The following is a 22,342-nucleotide window of genomic DNA, read 5'->3' on the forward strand; positions in this document are numbered from 1 at the left end:
TAATATGCATTACCCTTAGTTCAATAATTCTAATATTCAACATTATTTCATTATTAAGGCTCAAACATGTATGGTATATACATTTTCACATTTTGACCGTTCTGTCTTTCAACATTAGCTTCCACATCAAACTATAATTTACGATTCTCAGCTGCAATACCTCAGGTGATGAACACTTGCACTAAAATTTCAAAACTGAACACTCAATAAACATGATCGAGTTGACCCAACATTGGAAACGTAGGAAGAGAGATCATACATGACTCAGAAATAGATAAAACCTCATTCTCAGAATTGGGGATAGCGCCCTTATTTAATAATCGTGCGGCCAATTAGCGCATCACTACTTGCTTTCTAAACTAACTACCTCACGCTAATTCCCTGCCAAGATCCTACGTACTAATCAGAAACCTTACCCCCATATTAATTGACATCCTTATCCAATCATCCTAGACTCGCGAGAACCCGCGATTCTTTTTAGCTCCTCCTAATTTTTGTACCCCTTTTCTCAACCCTGATTCGGATTAGATCAGAATAGTTTCAGACGTCACAGAGAAGAGTTTTAGACATCTTAGAAAACAGAACATCAGGGAGAATAAAATCAGACTTCGTAGAGAACAGAATTAATTCAGATATCATAGAGAAGTTTATACTAAGTGAGAATCAATCGAACTTTTAAACAAATCAGAACTCAAACGAAAACCGTAGAATCAAGTTATCGAACAACTAATTCGATCGTCAGTAGCTTGAAACAGTTTATCATTGTTATAAGTAAATATCAACAGTTATTAACCACTGTAAACTTTACTATTGAAACCAGTGAAGTTTGCGTGAATAAATGTGTATGAAAACCAAGTGTTGTCGTCAGTAATTGATTATTTCAGACACGCATAGTAATAGTTGGCACGAGCTTCAAATAAAAAACTCTTAAAATTGGTAGGTGAGTTGAGTGTGGAAACCCGAAACGCTGCTTAGAAGATTTCCCAGCCTCATAATCGATTACTACGTAAGTCAAGAACGCAACTCAAATCACGCAGCGAACCAAACCTCCTCACGACGTCAATCTCAGGACGTAACAATCCTTTGACACCATTGGCTCGTTTTGCATTCCTATCCTCCCCCATCACTCTGAATGAATACAACTTCGCTCTCAAGGCAATAAATTCCGCCATTATTTTGCCATTACACTCATCTTTTATCAAACCCAGAACTTTTTTTGTTAACCAACGGCATTCCGTAGACATTATCAGGTGAATCGGAGGTATCAAATTTATCCAAGTCCTGTTTAATACATTCGTGAATGTTGAGGACGGTGAAGTGATATATCAAACTATCCGTTCAAGTGTACAATAATTTTGCCTGATGTTCAAATTTCGTTTTAATATACTTGTAGTGAAAATCGTAGGCAAAGGTCTTCGCAAGATCTAAAATGAAGAAGCCTGCATATAATGGTTCATCGTTCGATTTTTTGCGTCAGCCCGTATTTAAATCTATGTACTTTTTGAGCCACAGTGTTTCTCTGAACTTGAGAACTCTATGAATTTTTTCTAGTTTTAAACCTAATTCTAAGCATTGTTTCAAAACGCGGTGATGAATAACATAGTTTTGCTTGGAAAGTAGGGTGGTCGTCAATTTCGGCTGCTAACTTTTTGAGATGGGAGGTATGTAGTATTCCGGACACAGTGATAAATCTTTATGCATTTCATGCAGTTCCTCAGGATATTACAAATCTAGCTCTAATACGTAGCCAAACTCCGCTTCGTCTGTGATGGAAAAAACATCGAATTGTCTGAAATCTAATATCCATTCGAAAAAACTGCATGGCAGAGCAAAGCTTATAGCCGCACCGTACAAGTTGTTAACGCCGAAGTACATGAGATAAGACTCTTCGAGCGCTGGATTGGAAGCATGTTCTTTATTGTTAGCCTTTGCATATCGATTAGAGCATTGGGACACACCACCTCGAATACCTTTTTCTATAAACTGTAACGTGCTTTTTGCTTCACCCGGGGAAAAGCGGGGTCGGCACAGAGGCTCGTTTGCAAAAATGGCGTTGACCAACACGGCAGTAGATTAGATGGAAAAGTGATAATTGACGGCACTGCAGAACAGGTGTTGGGCGCCAGGCTGGAGAGAGCCGTAAGAGACTATACTCTTACCAGATTCAAAATTTACCGTCCTATAGCATTCGTTCACCGACTCGAACGGCGAACCAAACTCACACAGCTAAATCCACAAAGCAAAACTATAGGAGGGGCAAGCACGCAAAAACAACCGACTTGCTAGCGGTGAGGGGAACGTGGGCGCGAAGATGAAATAGTATATTTGACAATCAAATGATTGAAGATGTGATTACCAGCATTTATTAACAAAAAGAGCCGTTACGCCCAGGCAGAAGACACAGAAAATGAAATATTTACACGGCAAGCGGTCTTATCGGTGGCGGTACGCTTCGATACAATTCAAACACAAATAAAAATAAAATATAACATAGCAACAAAATTAAACAATTCAACCAACAACGGCAAAATCAAGCAGTGGAAGCTAGAAGCGACGAGCGGCAAGCGACCAAGCTAGGCGAATAATAATCGACGTAAAATCATTAACAGTTCAATAACTCATGCAATTACAGCATCCTTGCTAGACAAATTCGTTGACAGTTTCAGAACTCAGAACAATACGTATCAATTCAAAGAAACAAATTCGCTAACAATCTAACTGTTTCACAAACACAAGATAATCCTTTCTCGCTCGTCTACGATACATCGGCACGGTCGCCTGTCGCTGCTTGACGGTGGTAGTTACGCTCGGCAACAACGGCACGGGCGCACACACTCACTCACAGATTCTCTCTCTCTCTCTCTCTCTCTCTTTTTCTCTCTCTCTCACACTCACGTACTTGGTACGCAGCCGGGAAGCGGCGCGGTACACGATCTATTACAAGTTATACGTTACGATAAAACGGCAGAAAATCACCGAATGGACAACCAGAGCATCTAATACTTATTATAAGATCAGAATAGCAAATAAGATCAACAATATGACCAAATGGAAAGGCTTAGCTACCACGAGGCTCGCGGGCTTTCACACAAAATGGCCGACCAAATCCGGCCGGCAACCTGTTGCAAACGGAAAAATGGCCTGAGGCCGTTGAGAATCTGTAGCCAGCGAGATTCGGGGTAACGTTAGCCTCCCTTTCCACGGCAAACAGTTCCAGTTTCTAGAGACAACAGGAGCGGCAACGGTTTCTTCTCGGCAGAGACAGAACAGAAAAAAAAAAGACTCGACTTCGAAGTTTCGCAACGGATACACAATTTTCACAGCAATTGATTACACTACGATGAGCTACGTAACACAGTACAACGCAGCGCAAGGGAGAGTGAGGTGGCCGCCAGCCCTCGACGATCGCGATCCCGCGGTGGCGCTACGGGGGGTGGGGTGGGGGGGGGGGGGGGGGGGGGTTGATAGGCATATTTTGGCGAGAGACCGGCGGGAGCCTAGGCAGCCGATCTGTTCGCCGCGCTGTGCTGCGGGTTGCGAGGGTGGTCAGCTCGAAGGCGGTAGCGTCCTTTCGGCAGCGGAGGGCCCAGAGGAAGCTGAGTCCAGTTGTTTTGGGGGTGCCGGGTGGCAAGGCCGGGCTTAGCAGAGACTCATGTGGCGGCAACTCGACCCCTGGGTGGCAGCAGCAGGATGTCCTTGGCGGCATCGAGGTTCGCGCAAGCAACAGCGCGACTACTGGGTCCGGGGCTTCGAACTCCACGCCGGTCGTCCTGTGGTCCCTCCGATTGCCCGCGACGGCAGCGCAGGGTGGTTGTTGGACGGCGTCGGCAGTGGCGGTCACCTCAGAGAATTTGGCGGGGGAGTAACAAAAGCATTAGCAGTAATACATAAATCTTAAAGCTAACTCTAGTTGTTCATTGGCGCGGCACGGCAGGACTCTTCCCTGCTCTCTAAGAGCGATTCACGCGGCCGTCTGGGAGTGGAGGTGCGGGTCGGTGACGGGCTGGTAGACCCGCCACGTCACAACATAAGCATATCTATATCAGTGAGAAGCTCGAGTTCGATACCGGTACATTTCAACATTGCATCAAACGAGGGACCGGGCGCTGTAAAATAATGTAAAGGGTCCAGATAGTACGTGGCATAACAATTTTGTCGAAAGTTTTCAAAAACGTCAGCCAACAGAAAAACATCATTATGCAAAAATAAGTCTGAATATTCCCTAAATGTTTTAAGGTTAAAAGCTTGCCAAACTTTACACGCGTGTGCGTAATCGTTATCCGAAATATCTTGGTTGTTTAATTTCGAATGAAATCTTTCTTTGGGTGGTAACTTTACGTCCTTGAGCTTCTCTCAACCATCCGTGTATTCATACGGAAGAACACCTTTTTTGGTTATTAACTCGAATTGTTCAGAGCTAGTGCAAAATTTATGTGTAATTGCTTTTTGATTATCATTTAAATACGTTGCCAATTTTTCGAGGCTGCTGGGCATAAAACGGAACAAATCTAGAAATCTAAAATTTATATTTGTCCCCTTGACATATTTTGTGAACGAAATGTACTGTTCTTTGTTTACGGATAGAAGCTGAATATTACCCTGGAAACTTGTGGCCAATGTTTTAATCAGAAAATGCGAATCGTAACCCGACAGATTGTGGAATATCATTGGGATAGTATGCGAGTTTTTATAATTGAGATTACAGCTTTGATGCGCAGGACCACGGTACTTTCCTGTGAAATGGCAGTGATCGCGGTGTTTCACGTCTTCGCACGTAAACGGCTTTTCACAAATATGACATACCTTTGATAAATTAAATTCATTAATTTGATTGAAGTTCAGCGACTCCATAGGTACAATGGTTTTGAATTACGTTTCTAACGAGAGTGCCGATTACGCCAACTCGTTCACAAACCATTCGATGCAAGTCCCCCCGCGGTCAATTTTGAACGCTGAAATGGAACCGTTGAAGGTGCAATGCAGGTAATATGCTCTACTATAAGGAATATGATTTTGGTAAATTGTTCTATTTTCTGAAACTTGGATACTACTTGTAGCTTGCAACAAACATTCAAGATCCGCGTGAATACAGAATGGAACGGTTTCTTTGTGCTTAAAATTTTTGATTTCAGAATCTTTCCCTCTTTTGTAAGTAAATCAACTTTGGTCTCGTTTAAACTCATGCAATAAACTTTATGGTTTGCCAAACATCTTTCAGATTGGAATTGCATCAGACATCTATCACACAACCAAATACAAGGATGGTGCTCAGAAATTTGAGAACTTGTCAACCGCGACAAATTGCCGATCCAAGCGAAATGAAAGATTTTATTTTTTTCACAATACTCAACATCAATATCATCGTCATCATCTCTAATTTCGGTTTCCACTATGAAGAGATGAATTACGGGTTTATCAGACTTATTTTGACTCAAGTGAATCGGTACTATTTTCCTTTTTTTCCCACTACCTTGATCTATACCATAAACACTGATAGAAAGTCCGGTTAGTTTTTCAAATCTGGAAATGGTATTTTTTTCTAGAAACAGGAAAGTTTATACCATCATACTGCAGCACTGAGCTAAAATGTTGGTACGAGCTGGTTAGGTCAGGTTAGGTGTTGTTGGCTGGGAACAGAGCTGCGGTAACCGACCGAAGAAAGCAGTACGAGTCGTTGTTTCGGATGTTCACCGCAGCCTTCTTATCTCTGATATGCTTCGATAACGGGGTGTAGGTACACAGGCCACCTCAAAGTGGCATATACTTGTTAATGTTGACGGCGAGATTGATAATCTAAAGTAACGACTAGCCTGAATCCTTTTCCGGGAAATCTTCCACCTTTGTTAACAAACGGTTTGTTACATTTTCGATGAACCATTCGTTAATATCCGTTGTCTGGAGGATGATTTCGTTTCTCGTATCAAAGAATTTGTTCTCTTCTACTATGTGATCATCCTTCTTTGCTTCGAACTTACAAGCCAGGATAGCGTTTACTTCTAGGCTCCCCGTTTTCCGCAAAGCGTTCTCCAGTCTTGTCACAGCAAATAACGGTGCGTCTTCTAGAAACCTCTCCACGTCTTTATGTTTCAAATTGGTAATGGATCCGGTTCGTATTCTTCTCTCAAAAGCAGACTCCAATTCTTCCCAGTGTACGCGATCGCTTCTTCTTTGTTTTCGCGTACCGTCACCCGTTCTCCGAAGATGTTTGAATATTTCCGCCAGCAATTTAAAACGTCCGATCGTTGTGATGATTTTCGTTTTCTCACCCTTCGTTGAAGCCTTTCGCAGAATTTTGTTGAGAAGCCGGATATTTTGCGTCCCAAATTTAATCCATTTTTGTATTTTCGTTGGCGATGATTTGTCCAATATTTTGTACGCAGATTCCATGATGTTGATCAATTTTAAACATTTCGCGGATTCCATCTTTCTTACTTCACACGTGCCCTTGACAAGTTTAAACATGAATGATCGTTTGCTGTGATGGTAATCCTTTTTATAATGCGAGCTATACGTTTGTCCATTGCGCGAGGTGTAGTATCATTCGGTGAACATGGGGGCCACCATACGATATCACATTTCTCCGTTTGCAAAACATAAATACAAGGGTTCGTTATTTAAGAGTCCTGGAGAGGTATTTGGTGAGGAGAAAGAACGTCACGTGGTTGATATCACTACGAACTTTGGGCTGAGCAGTTCGTTTGTTAAAAATGTCACGCGTTTGATAACGCACCGGACTTTGGACTCGAACAGAACGTCACGTGGTTCGATATCGTGGGGACGGAATGTCACGTGGTTCACCCTAGCCATTCTCGGAACTAATTATTGTCGAATGTCACGTGGTTGATATCGGGTTACCGAAAACAATTCTTGGGAATATGAATAGTGAAATGTAGGGTGTCAAATATCAGACCGCAAGCCGCTCAAGATTAAGTGGAACATTCCTAAGATGGGTACGGAAGGGTTTGAGTCTAAGGAAAATGTCGGTAAGTGTCGGTAACAGGAATCTCGAAGTAGAATGCCCCTTGTATTACTACTAAGTTGTTTGATTGGGAAATCGAACTAGTTGGTTGCACGTATGTAACTTCTACCAAAACCGATGAAGTTCGGCAGGAATCCGAATAATACTGACGCTCCAGCTTACTGTGGAAAATTATCACTAGTCACTAAACTCACCTTTGAAGTGCCCCATCTACCATCCTCCACTCTGACCAATTCGTAAATAAAACCAAGTTCGTCAGCAAATCTTTCGAGCAAATCAATGCAAAAGCCACTGCAGCACTGGTAAAAGCTTTCATTCCGGTGTGCCTCTGCTATATCGATACTGAAACAAATTGTAAGAATGTTAAAAAAGACCGACTGTACGCTGAGGCTGACGGATTGTTTTTACCCCACAAAGACAAAGAAAAAAAAAAAATCATCGAAAGAACCTATGCACCTAACAAAACTCAGACAGTTAAAAATTATTTTTCGGATTCATAATGAAACCGTATCCAAGCTTTTGAAAATGATGAAAACAAAGATTACTTATTGACAATCTTTGAATGCATCAGAATAGCAAAGCCTGTATAAAGTTTTCTAATAAAACTGACCGTGGAAGTAAGATGAAAATGGATAAGATGCAAATATTTCTGAGCATGCACTAGTTTGTATAAGTATTGTCACGAACGAGCAGCTTCGCATGAAGATAGTGAAACAAAGTGTAAAACTTTATGTTGGATAGTCTCACGGTCTCGACTTTTATTTTCAACAATTATCCTGATTGCTTGCAACAAATGCTACCGGAAGCTTTCACAGAAACTATGGTAGCACATAACACTTCGAGTTCCACCTATTTCAAACTGAACAATGTAGTCTTGTGAGATGATACCATTTTTTCTTGCTTTCTCAAAGCGAATGTCATTTGTATAAGCCGTTCTTCGTATTCTTGAACGTTAAAAAGTCACGGCATAGCCAGATAATAGGTCCGTCATAGTGATACTATATTTTAATGGACTGGTCAGTCGCATCGCAGGCAATGCAATTTTGTTGCAGATTTAGCATCACTTGTCGGCTCGAAGCAACTCCTCCAGGAGAAAACTAACTTTGTCAGAATGAATATGAATATCTATCACCAGTAGGTGAGTTCTAAGAGTAGAAAACCTATGAATAAGATAGATAGATACATGAAAATCGTTATGAGAATATCGAAGGCAGAAATTTGAAAGCTACCACGAAACAACTATGAGAGCATACACGACCTGGAACTATAGTGAAAATGATGTCAAAGAGTTTACAACAGTGCTGAGAAATTCCGTGCAGCAATGGGCAAATGAAGATACGAACTGAAATGAAAAGATAATTGTCGATACTGAAGTAGATATTTTGGACATAGTAGCACCAGAAAAGGTAGTTAGAAAACGACTGTGATTAGCCAGGCGGTAGCAGAACCCGGCTCAAAGGCGCTAGGCTCGATGATGATATCTCCGCCCAGTTGCGAGTGTTTACGCATGCTTGGTGATACGTTGATGCAGTGTGAGTACCTGACTAGATTACAAATTTTTTCAGCATCTATTATCCATGGTCAAGTCACGAGATAGGTGGGCGTCAGATCCAACCCACACAGCATTGTACATTCAGTGCAGGGGAAGGTGGGCCAAAACGGGTTACTTGAGGTTTATCAACAAATACATTATCAATTTTCAACACTGGCATATCAATTTTTTTATCATGCTAATCTGTGGATATTACTCATAATATTACCATATAGTACATATCTATATTCTGAAAATCAATACTGTATTTTTCAACGAACAGAACAAGTGTCATTTTCCCTGTCTTGCAACACCAGCAGGGTGGGCCATGGGACAAGATGAGGTAGATTGTGGGGCAAAATGGGGTACAGTAATAATGGTCATTGCAGTTGATGCATAAAAATATTGCTTCTTCGTTGTCATCTATAACCCCTGCACATGAGCAATAGGCCCATTTTTTGAAATTTCGACAAGCTATTCAACCTCCTTTCCAGTCCATCTATGTAGCACCCATTACAAGTGAGGCATATTGCGTCATTTTCCTGGTCACTGCTTGTCTCGCTAGATTCTTTTTCTTGTTTGTTTTACTGACCCTTGTTTTGTTACTTGTGGGTTGAGTATTTCTTTTTGAATTTATTTTGGTATCACTCGGAATTTTTTTTCTCATTGCGGTTACCAACTCCATCTTATACCGGGATGCAGAGAGAATAGCAGTTTTTTCTCTAGCCCGAACTGGTCTTTCTTTTTTCCGAGCAGTCTTTGGCATTGGCATCAATCGTCTCCGACTAGTAAAATGGAATAAAGATTCATCAGAAGAAGCAGTTATCGCGAAATTTGATTTTCAAAATCAAGAATTAAGTGTTGCGAATCGTGTTCGGATCTCGTTTCATTTGGCACAGGACTCTGTTCACTATGTGTCCAGGTTGAGCACCCAGGCAGTTGCAGAACTGCCTGATCGGGATGATCGGAAGCAGTGTTCGCTATGCTTGGCTCATTTGGTTCAATATTCGTTGCTGCAGCAGCGTTGAAATCTGCACCCGAGAAGACTGCGGGATCGAATGGCCAGATGCCACATTTTGTAAAACCGTTACGGTGATAGATATGGTAGTGGATTGGATGAAAGCCTTTCCAAAGAGACCAGCTACTTGGAATCGACTTATCACTCGTCCAGGATTCGTCCACAGGCAGGCTGTGGCAGCTTGATGGTAATATTTACTAAGTGCTCTCATAAAAGCCAAATCCAAAGATTGAAATCGGTGAGTTCGATGTTGAGGAAAACACAACAAAATTACACCATTCTCACGAGCTCGATCAACTATTGCCAGGTTTTTTGTGTGTGGCATGTCCGTCTAACAAAAGTAAAACTGGGCGTTCTTTAGTAGAACTACTGAATTCAACAAATATCTTGAATCGGTTCAAAAATAACTCCGTTATAATCCGCTCATTGTCCCTGGGTGAACCAATTTGAATCAATAACATTTACCAAACGATCCAACCAACAAATTGATCCATGGGATATCAGTGCAACTGATCTCAAATTTATCGAAAATCTAGTCATCAAACATGTTCTACGATCAATGTTTCCAAATTATATCGATGCCTTGATTAAAGATGATAAAGAATAATCATTGAAGATGCACAGAAGCATTACCTGCACGGTGACACTCGCTTGACCTTAAGGTGCATATAAAGACCCGTTGTACACCTCGAAAACGCGGGGATGCAAAACTCCTATACCGCTCAAGCGATCAGAGTGAAACTTGGGAAGTTAATGCCTTATTTTGGCAAAAAGTGGAGCGTCTTTTTAATTTTTCAAAATTTTGAAAAAAAATTTACAGATTAGTTACCACCTACAGAAATTGGCCAATTTTTCACAGTTACACTGAATTGATCGAACTATCCGGTATGATGCCACTCGGCGGTGATAAAACACACATTTTGAGCCTAGTCCTATGACATTTGATGGTGAATTGACGAAATGGCAGCTGATCTTATTGTGGGAGGCTGGCATCCGAAGCGTGAAGCGCCATGTAAAACGAATACTCGGTGATAAAACTCCCACAGTTGAAGAATTAACTACAGTTTTGTGTCAAATCGAAACAGCGATGAACTCACGATCAATTGGTCCGTTAATTGATGCCATAGATCGTTATGAACCACGAAAGCTCGGCCATATTTTAATCGGTGGTAGCTTAGTTGCGATTCCTCAATCTTCCATTTTAGACGTTGAAACGAATCGTTTATCATGGTGGTAGTCAATGAAGCACTGCTTTGAAGTATTTCGGCGTCGGGGGTCGAGCATCTACTTACAATCATTGCAACACCTTTAAAAATGGCGACTTGAACAAGAAAATGTCAAATTTGGCCAATTGATTTTGTTAAGACAACCCAACTTACCTCCTACGAAATAGTTGATAGGTAGAACTGAACAGTGTTTTCCAAGCGCCGATGGTCTTACTCATGTAGTCAAGGTTAAAACAGCCAAGCTATTTAAGACCCATTACTCAAATCGCAATTTCACCGATTGGGTTAGAACCGGAAAACTCACGACATAAAAACACTCTCCGGCCTCCTTAGCGAAATGCTACTGTAACTCGTTTCTTTACAAACTGTAAAAAAAAATTGTTGGTTTTCTTTTGATTTCTTTGTTTGTAAGTATAATCTCTGCCAAGCTTGCAAGTGTATACTTTTTGTTAGTTGTAAGCCTTGCGTTCGCAGGATATAACATCAAATTATTGTCAACCCATTTACTGTGATTTTCTCTTTGAATTTCTTTTTCTGGTATAGTATATTATTCAACCCGACGGTTCAAGGCAAGCGGTTTGTCGAGGATTTAGAATTTGCACACCTAACTAGAAACTTAAGGGTAACAAAAAAAGAGTAAACGTGTCCTGTCGCACAACAACGCTAGTAAGCCACACCACCGGTGGATCAGATCAGATGTCCGGGAATAATGATCAAATACGTGCGTGCCCAAGAGTGCTGTTCGGTATTTCAGTCCAGTTCTGAATTTTCTGTTAATTTAAGTAATGGCTAAGCATGATCGATATTGTGAATGGAATCAATAAATATCAGTTAGTGAGTTCAACCCAAACTGTTCTTCAGTGCCATCCCAACCTATGAATCGCTGGTCGACCTATGATCTTTTGAAAAAAACAATAACGTAGGCGATCCTACTATTCTTTCCTCAACAGTAGTGGTCTCATAGCTTTTGTAGCAGAGCCTTGCATTTCATGGATAGTGGCTTTTGATCACAAAGCGCTCTCAAATCCTCGAATACGGCTGTCGATAACCTAGTCAAGAGAAGCATTTTCTTTTCTTTAGCTACATCTTTCAGTTCGATAAAGACGTCAAGCTGTTCTTCGAATAACGACCAATTACCACCTTTTTGAAATGGTTCTATTTGACTTGAATAGCCTGCCATTTCGTTGCTCGTCTTCTGGATTTTTGGTCTTCCCTTGTTTTCTGTGTTTTCAACTACAGGAGTCTTTGCCTACGTCTTTCTTCGAAGGCTGTTTCAATTTCACGAACGTCACAAACATCTTTCTCAACTCATGAATGGGGGTCGTGATTGATTCCACTAGTCCGTATGTACACAATTTCTTGGCAGCGACTCTTTATTTAGTTCGTATACCCACTTTGTAACTCCGGATTCAACATTCTTTTTCACATATCCTTCTTTTAATCTACTCATTTATTCCCGAACCGTATGCCCTTATTACGTCGTATTTCAGTCCGAAAATGTGTATCCGTTATTTTCCGCGGTAAACACTGCTTCAATCGGTGTACTGAACATTTATTTTACACGCAATTAATTTATTTTCAATATCCTCGTCGCCACTATTGGATTACGAGATTCGTTAGGTGAAAAAGAGATTCGAGTGTATACAGTTAGAGCCTTTATTTAGTTGTATCTTATTTGCTGGTTCGAGACTGACTGACGTCCTGTATCAATGCATCGGGCTAGTAGTCTATACAATCGGTCATGCACATACATACGCGGGTACCTGACGGATACCGTACATCCTTACCACAATTTCCGTCAAACAGACTCAACACGCATTTCTTACGAAAATTCTGATAATGCCAGTATCGCCTCAAAGCAACTATTACCTAGATTTTTTTTCTGTGAACTGCGAGATTCTAAACTAATTGCATGTGATTTATTCCAACACAACAACAGAGCAGACCCTGTCGATCGACGCTGCATGTGATTGGTGAGTGAAACAGAACAATTGATAGATGAAGGTGGTGCCATTAGTGAAACCCATGGTAACGCTCCCCGTTGGTTGAAATCGATTGTTGATATATTTGAATATTGTAGATAAAATATTGATTTTTGTTAAGGCAAAAATCGAGCTGGTCGTCCCCCGTCATCTTGATTTAGAACTCTCGGTATTCTACCTACTAACCTGCCTCGCCGATTGAACCAGTACCTAACCCGTTACAAGCTTATAACCGCTATGTTGTTTGAATATGATAGCACTTACGTAATAAATTAGGCACTGATTTATTGCTGCAAGGTTTGCAGGATGCTGGTCCAACATTTATAATATTGTAAGGTAAAACCGAAGTAATGTTGTAGCAATATTGCCATACTACGTGTAGAACAATGGAGAGGTATCGAGATAAAACAGGCCAGTCAAATCACTTACCCATTTACGTCGGATTCTTTGGCAACTCGACACAGAATGCCTCTGTCCATCAGACATTTTCCAGTAATGGGATCCGGTGGAGCTAAGTTGATATAGGGCGGCTCTTCTAAAAAAGTAATTTTCAAATGGAATTTTTCGGGCACCCCTTGTGGTGGAGTATGGGAACCACCCGGCCAAACAATATCCTTGATGTCCAGCCCTTCTTTTTGCCAAGACTTCCAAATACCAATCTGTAATATAAAAGATATTCATTCAAGTAATTTGATATTCAATAAAATAACACGATATATAATTATAAGAATTTTGTCTAACAATTTCGTATTCTGGAAGCTGGTTCGATTAAACTGTGGTGTATGTAGTTGAAAGGAAAGGCAGATTAGCTGTGTAATCACTAGTAACTGAGTTTGATAGTCACTTATTAGCATATCGTGTACAGGCTACCAAGCGCACCTGGCTCATGGTCTGCTGGCCTCAATTGGCTGTGCTTCGCGCACACATTTTTTGATACGTTCATTTACGCACACACACTCGTATGCCGTTGCACTCGATTGCTGTGCCGCCGTTCAGCTCTGCTCACGTTCAAATAGCATATTCTATGCACTAGCTAAATATTGTACTTGTTCGCTCGTTGCTCTCACTTACTCGATTGGATATAATCTGAATTAGTTTGAAATGACGGCACTAGAAGAATTAATCAATAGAAAGCTATAAATTAGTGGAGACCTTGATTTTGATATATTTTTGAAAATAGTAAAAATCCTGCCATCAACCTTCAAGGCTCGATTCGCCATTTAAAAAAATGGTGCTCCAGGCCAGTATGAATAATAATTGAATTTTTTTTCTTATTTCCAGATAACCCTTTATCGAGATATCAATGTCACAATAGTGTTGGACACCGAACTGGACGGACTCAGTAATAGGATACAGACCGTAGATTTACCTTCGCAAGCACCAAGTAGCAGTGCTTGTGATGCAAATAAGATCGGAACCAATTCATTAAACTCATCATTTAATCTCCACATTGATTAGCACTTGCTTCAAAAACTTGTATTTCGGTTGATTTAGGGATTTTGAGTAAGCGTACAGATTTCCAAATCTTGAACCATTATGGTGTGTTATAAGCGTGAGTAGCGTGTGAGTTTTACAACAGTTGAATGGTCCAGAGAATACAGCACGTACGCTGTTCGGTATCGGATCACCATGAAGGTTATTCCGTTTTATATTTTGCATTCATTTATCAAAGTTCATCACCAGCAGCGTGATCGATTGTTTATCGAACCGCATCTTGAACACGACTGGTCGGATTAGCTATCAATAGAACTTTTTTAAACACTTTCCTCGGTTAATGATCAGACATGATTGTACACACACGTCATTGTAAGTGACCCTCAAAAAAGCGAACACGTGGAAACGGTCTGGTAAATAGCATTATCAACAAACTTCCTATCGAGTTGCATGTTCCTCGTTACCAGTACTGCGGTCCCGGTATGAAGTTGGCGAAACGTCTCGTTAGAAGTGATGCTGGTATCAATCTTACCGATGTGGTGTGCAAGGAACACGATGTAGCTTATTCGAAAAATATTGGCAACATCGAAGCTAGAAACGTTGCAGAAAAATATTAGCTAAGAAAGCTAGGAAGCGAGTTACTGCAAACGACGCTAAATTGGGTGAAGAAGCAACAGCGTAGGCTGTAGCTAACACGATGAAGGTTGAAACAGTTCGACATGGGGTGTCGGAAACCGAAGAAAAATGTTTCTCAGAGTAAAATCGTACGTACGGGGAAGAAGTCTATGATTCCAAGCGGCAATGTGAAAACAATCATTAGATCCGAACCTAAAGGTGTTCATGAAGCTGTGAGGAAAAAATGTGGTAAATATAACGTGCGATCACCACTTATCCTACCGGTATCCTCAAAAGTTGGTGGATTTTTACCTCTTCTGGTAGCTATTTTTGCTAGACTTGGCGCTACGTGTGCGTTAGCCAGAGATCCAGCAGGTAAAGCGAAGGCTGTGGATTCCGCCAGGGTGACTCAACAAGAATTGGAGGAACGCGAACGGCATTACAAAACGATGGAGGCGATCGCGTTAGGCAAAGGTTTCGACCTTAAACCATGCAAGACGGGCTCAGGTCTTCATCTTTCCAAAAACTAAATGTGAAGCTACCATGCCGACCGTTATCCGATTGGGATTTGTTGAAATACGCTGAAATTATGAAAATTCCATATTTCCGAGAAATTTTCAAGGGCAACGAAATGCCTAAGAGTGGTCCGCAGCAGAACGAGACGGAGATGGTCAATCTTGACGATAAAGACAGAACACACTGGGCTGCACATAAGAAACGTGGCATCTTTGTCGTTTATTTCGACAGTTTCGTGCAACTTCAACCCGTGTTAGATCTTGTAGAATATCTCGGTGCTGGTAGCGTTAAGTATAATCATGAAAGATATCATGATGAAATATATATAGCAGATGTAGTAGTCACCATTCCTAACGGTAGCTATGAAATTAAGTATATTCAGACTTATATTCCAGACGCGTTTAAAAATACAGACATTATCATCCGCATTAAACCCAACAATAACACGCTGTGCAGTGAAATCAAATGTAGCCACATCGTAAATTTTGAACTGGTTGATTCCATTCGTCGGCTTCTCGGATTCGCACCGCGAGTATTAACAGCTAGAAAAACTCACCAATCAGATATGCCTGTAACCATTCTCATGGTTAACGCATTGCGAGCCGAATGTAGCATTATAACAAGTACCTATATCAATGAGCGTAAATTGCAGACTATACACGATTTTTTCCGATCGTTCCACCTCGATATAAGATTGTGAAAGTGCTACCTTCCAATTGCCGTGAAGACCATAGATCACATACAGCTTCGGTTAGTCCACCAAGGCAGAGATCTGGTTAATTACCGCGGTGAAGTTATAACTGTAAGACTGCACATCCAATCGCAATAAAAGATGGGTATTGTATGTAACAGATTATCCAAGAAGAGTTATAATAGTACATCGAAATGTCCCGATCAGGTCAGTCATCGATCGATGCCCGAACCGTTAACACGTCGAAACTTAGAGTTTCTGATATCTCTGGGCCTGAAACTGATACCTTTTGGCGAAGGAATTTCCGACAGATAATATTACAATTTTGCTGCTTTTTTGTCTGCTACATATCATGAAAGAGGAAATCTTGAACGTTCAAACACTTGTCATCATCGCAAAGTCAATCACTCACCCAGAAATACATGCGCACAAGCCTTATGCATCATCGAGTTTCAACAACAGTGATGAGATTCGCATCACCATTCAAGATCGAAATTCGCGGACGTTATCGAGCAAGAGTTCGCTTCGTCTCTGGGAAATTGGTTAAATCTGACAGTGCTGTGAGAGCAATCGCGACCCTGGTCAATAATGACATCTGTCATTTGTTCGAAGAGATACGCTATGAACTAAATGCTGTAGAAATTGATCGGAACAAAAACGTTTGTTGAACCAGCATGCTAAAGGGTTTCGTGTTGCTAATCCCTGGTCAGAGTTGACTTTTGGAAAATGCCGGATGGCTCTATGATGCAGAAACGAAAAAACTAACTGATGCTGATGGTAACTTTGATATAGTTATCCCCCTGAGCACGATATTGAGCTTTGCTAAAGGCTGTTGCAAGATTATCATTAACGCTGAGCATGAGCTCATTTTACAAGATCTAAAAGTGATTTAAGCGCTATCATTCAAAACCAAGACGAAAATTTAAAAATTGTTATTGATCAGGTAGAATGGTTAGTACCGTATGTGAAGCTGTCTGATCAACGAAATTTTGCGCTATTGAATTTCATCGAAAAAGATTCAGTTGTTTCCATGAGCTTCCGTAGCTGGAAGTTGTACGAATATCCTCTGCTACCTGCTACCACGAAACACGTTTAGACCGTGAGAACTTATACCCAATTGGAGAAACCACGATTTGGTATACTCGGCTTTCAGACGAATCGAAAAAACAAAGCAAATAAAAATGCCAGTCATCTTGATCACTGTAATTTCACCGATGTGAAGATCTTCTTGAATTCTGAGTATTATCAGTACGGTAACCTGAACTTGGACATGAGTCACAATCGCTTCGCGTTGCTGTACGAGATGTACGCCAACTTCCAAGCTATGTATTACGCTGAAGAACCTGAGCCTTTGTCGACCAAGAATCAATTTTTGCAGTGCCAACCGTTGATTATTATCGGCTGTTCGAAACAAAACGAAGCCCTTAAATCTGGACCCGTTGATATTCGTATCGGATTTGAAGTGGAAAGTAATTTTCCAGCTGGTACCTCTGCATACTGCTTGATTTTACACGACCGTATCATTGAATATAACCCACTGAGTGGTGGGGTGAGAAAATTGGTATAAAACCATGCAGATTGCAGCATTTGGTTCAGTATTTTACAGGATAGAATTTGTATGAGACGTGCATGGATTTTACAGAACGCTACTCGGTTTCACACCGCAGGAGTTGGCGATTTTATGCTCGCTATCCATCACGTTGGAGAATTCCGAGAACTGTTTTTTTCATGTATTGGGGGTCGAAATTTTTATATTTCAACGTTTCGAAGATCATCATGGGCGGCTTGACGTCACGCCATATGATTCGCTAGTTCATTCGTCATCTTTGCAGGTGTGAATCTAGAACCGTTAATATTTCGCTATTCGACGCGGTCCGCTCAACGTTATGCCGCAACTCGTCTGGCGATTCCGAGAAATGTTTGTCTTCCTACATTTTACGAATTCGTCGTTACTAACCGACTTACGGTGGAAGAACCTTCTGAGTGTTGTCAAACTGCCTGAGTTTACACCTACGTCTGAATCTTGCTCGTTGCAGGTCGGTTACAGGGCAAGCGTAAGATTGTCCTCCGATTGTGGTAACTTCATGTATAAACGATGCAACTGATGATGGTAACTTAAGCAAAGGTAAAACACTCGATTCATTAGCGATGAGGGTAAAAAAAATTACGCGAATGTAGATAATTCTATCATAAACGATGGTACGATAAAACGCAAACCACATGATTTTTTCTAATGATCTACATGATGGTAACGCAGAGCGCAGAGCAGTTGATGGTCGGACACGTCGATCTCAATGGGGACAACTGCGCTGTGTTCACGTCCGCGCTGTGTCGGTAAAGTAGGGATTTGTATCAAGAACCGGCCTTAATTTCCTGCTTAGCAATTTTGTGATAGTCGATTTCGAAGCCGATACTGTGACAACTAGGAGAAAATGCACTATAATAATTTGGTGTCAAACTCAACACTATTTCAACACCGCGCGTAGTCCCGAAAATTCCACTCCCTTTTGGTGTTAGCAAACTGTGTTAAAAGATTGGTGTTGCGAAGTAACACCGATTGCCGTAACACCTTTAGGTGTAGTATTGATTGCCAACGACGTTTTACAACGTATAAGTATATTATAGCCGAAACCTGACACCGTCAGAATAACACCAGAGTATTAGCCCCTAGAAAATTATGACACTATGAAAAACAGGAAAAACGAATCTACACCCTGCGAAGTAACAACATAGGAATGTACACCAGAAAATTGACACCATAAGAATCAACACCACCGCATTAACACTTTGCCAATGGGGACCATCAGAATCAACACCAGCGAAGTTGCAACCTCGCAATAACACCAAAAAAACTGTCTCCCAGTAGATGACACCAGAAAATTGAAATCCGCAATTATATAACACCATAGAATTTATACCTTCAGAAGAGCTCAAAGAAGTTGACACTATGGTAATAAGACCAAAGAATTGATATAACCGATAATTACACCGATTTCGAAACCTTGGGAATGACTATTAGTAGTGATAAAAGGAGAGTTCTACTTACAGATTCCTGTTGCCGACACTCACCGACATCCTCCCCCAGACTCAAACCCTTCTTCGTGATGACGTCACACTCTGCCGTACCGACCTAAGGTCAAAACAGTGCTGACTTACCAACAATTTGATCCACCGAAGGTCAAAATGCGCTGCCTTACCGGCAACTTGTATCGGTCGAGAGTCAGAATCGTACTGTTTCACCAACACTTTTATTGATCGAAGGTTGAAAGCACGCAGCTTCACTGACAAACTTACCGACCGACGATCAAAGCTCATGCTGCCGACAGTCGAGGAATAGCGGAGACACAAACCCCCTTCTGTTCTCCGTGTGGTCAGCATACCAATGTCAGAAGATCCTTGAGCGGCTTGCGGTCTGATATTCGATACTCTACATTCCGCCATTAACAGTTCCAAGAATTGTTTTCGGTAACCCGATATCATTCTTTTTCCCCCACTAAATACCTCTCCAGGACTCTTACGTAAAGAACCCTTGTGTTTAGGTTTTGCAAACAGAGAAATGTGATATAGTAGGGTGGTCCTCCTCATGTTCACCGATTGTTACTACACCACGCGCAATAGACACACGTATAGCTCGCCCTATAAAAAGGATTACCATCACAGCTAACGATCATTCATGTTTAAACTTGTCAAGAGCACGTGAGAAGTAAGAAAGATGGAATCTGCGAAATGTTTGGAATTGATCAATATTATGGAATCTGCGTACAAAATGTTAGACGAATCATCGCCAACGGAGGATTCAGAAATGGATTAAATTTGGGACGCAAAATATCCGGCTTCTAAACAAAATTCTGCGAAAGGCCTCAACGATGGGTGAAAAAACGGAAATTATCATAACGATCGGACTTTTAAAATCGCTGGCGGAAAAATTCAAACGTCTTCGGAGACCGGGTGACGGTACGCGGAAACAAAGAAGAACCGATCGCGTACACTTGGAAGAATTGGAGTCTGCTTTTGAGGGAAGAATACGAACCGGATCGATCACTAATTTGAAACATAAAGACGTGGAGAGGTTTCTAAAAGATGCAAAGTTACTTGCTCTGACAAGACTGAAAAACGCTTTGAAGAAAGCCAGGAGCCTAAAAGTCAACGCTATCCTGACTTGTAAGTTCGAAGTAAAGAAGGATGATCACACAGTAGAAGAAAACAAATTCTTTAATACGAGAAACAAAATCATCCTCCAAACAACGGATATCATCAAATGGTTTATTGAAAATGTAACAAACCGTTTGTTAACAAAGGTGGAAAATTTCCAGGAAAAGGATTCAGGCTGGTCATTACTTCAAATTATAAATCTTGCCGTCAACATCAACAAGTATACGTCGCTCCGAGGTGGCCTGTATACCTACACCCCGTCACCAAAGCAGATCAGCGATAAGAAGGCTGTGGTAAACATCCGAAACAACGACACCTACTGCTTTCTTTGGTCGGTCACCGCAGCTCTGTTCCCAGCCAACAACAACAATCCCAACGCGACCAGCTGGTACCCGCATTTCAGCTCAGTGCTACGGTATGGTATGAAGTTTTCTATGTCTCCAGACAAACACACTATGTCAAAATTTTAAGAACTTGACAAACTTTCCATCAATATTTATGGTACAGACCAAGATGGTAGGAAAAAAAATTAGAATAGTCTTTCAACGTTTAAGATTAACCGAGGGGAAACCTGCATCAAATGGTTTGTGAATGAGTTGAAAAAGGTAGCACATTCGTTACAACCGTATTTCGAAACTGTTGTACCCATGGAACCGCTCAATTTCAATCAGATTAACGAATTTCATTTAGCAACGGTATGTCGTATTTGCGTAAAACCGTTCATGTTTGAAGATGTCAAACAGTCATTTTACAGGAAAGTACCGTGGTGCTGCTCACCGAGGCTGTAATCTAAATTATCAGAACTCACATACCATCCCAGTGATATTTCACAATCTGTCAGGTTACTATAACTATGGAGGGCAATATTCATCTTCTACCTGTTAATAAAGAAAAGTATATTTCGTTCTCAAAATTCATTAAAGGAACAGATGTACAGTTCAGATTTATAGATTCGTACTGTTTTATGGCCCGCAGCTTCGAAAAATTGGCAACGTTTTTGAGTGACGATCAAAAAGCAATTACATGTAAATTCTGTACTAGCTCCGACAAATTCGAATTAGTAACCAGGAAAGATGTGATTTCGTACGAGTATATGGACAGTTGGGAGAAGCTTGAGGACGTAGAGTTACCGCCTAAAGAAAAATTTCATTCAAAATTGAACAATCAAGGTATTTCAGATGAAGATTACGCACACGCGTGTAAGGTTTGGGAAGCTTTCAATCTTAAAACTTTGGGGGAATATTCAGACTTGTATTTGCTAACTGATGTTTTTCTGCTCGCTGACGTGTATAAAAACTTTCGGCAAAATTGTTACGCAACGTATAACTTGGGCCCTTTACATTATTACACGGCGCCCGGTCTTTCGTTCGACGCGATGTTGAAATGTACTGGTGTCGAACTCGAGCTTCTCACCGACGTCGATATAACTATGTTCATAGAGAAAGGAATTCGAGGTGGTGTGTCCCAATGCTCCAATCGTTATGGAAAAGCGAACAACAGATACATGGGAGATGCTTTTAATCCAGAGCTAGAGGAGTAGTACCTAATGTACTTCAACGTAAACAACTTGTATGGCGCTGCTATGAGCTTTGCTCTGCCATACAGTTCCTTTGAATGAATATCGGGTTTTGAGCGATTTGATGTATTTGCCGTCTCGGACGGAGCCGAGTTTGGCTACATATCAGAGGTGGGTTTGGATTATCCGGAGGAACTGCATGAAATGCACGAAGATTTACCACTTTTCCCCGAACACTACATACATCCGATCTCAAAAAATAAACAAACAAAATTGATGACCACATTATTCTCGAAGCGAAACTACGTTATTCGTTACCGCGTTTTGGAACAATGCTTAAAATTGGGTTTGAAAGCAGTCAAAATTCATAGAGTTCTCAAGTTCAGAGAAAAACCGTGGCTTGAAAAATATATAGATTTGAATACAGAATTGAGAAAAAAATCAAACAATGAATTCGAGGAAAAACCTTTATAAATTAATGAATAACGCTGTTTTTGGCAAAACAATGGAGGATGTTCGGAAATACAGAGATGTTAGATTAATTACGAAATCGGATGGAAGGTATGGTGCTAGAGCGACTATAACCAAACCAAATTTTCACAGTTGTACAATCTTTAATAAAAATATGATAAGAGTTGAATCGCGAAAAACGAAAGTCAAACTCAACAAACCATTGTATGCA

At 40.9% G+C, this 22,342-nt stretch overlaps 1 protein-coding gene across 1 annotated transcript in view; it reads right to left on the minus strand.

Annotated features, from left to right (window-relative positions):
* Positions 1-22,342, minus strand: part of LOC124406401 (glutamate receptor ionotropic, NMDA 2B-like) — a 491,146-nt gene that overhangs the window by 200,409 nt on the left and 268,395 nt on the right. The window contains 2 exon segments of the mRNA XM_046881810.1: positions 7,174-7,321; positions 13,166-13,395. Coding sequence (XP_046737766.1) covers positions 7,174-7,321; positions 13,166-13,395 — 378 coding nt within the window.

This window comes from Diprion similis, chromosome 5 (assembly GCF_021155765.1).
Source record: "Diprion similis isolate iyDipSimi1 chromosome 5, iyDipSimi1.1, whole genome shotgun sequence".
Classification (NCBI taxonomy): Eukaryota; Metazoa; Arthropoda; class Insecta; order Hymenoptera; family Diprionidae; genus Diprion; species Diprion similis.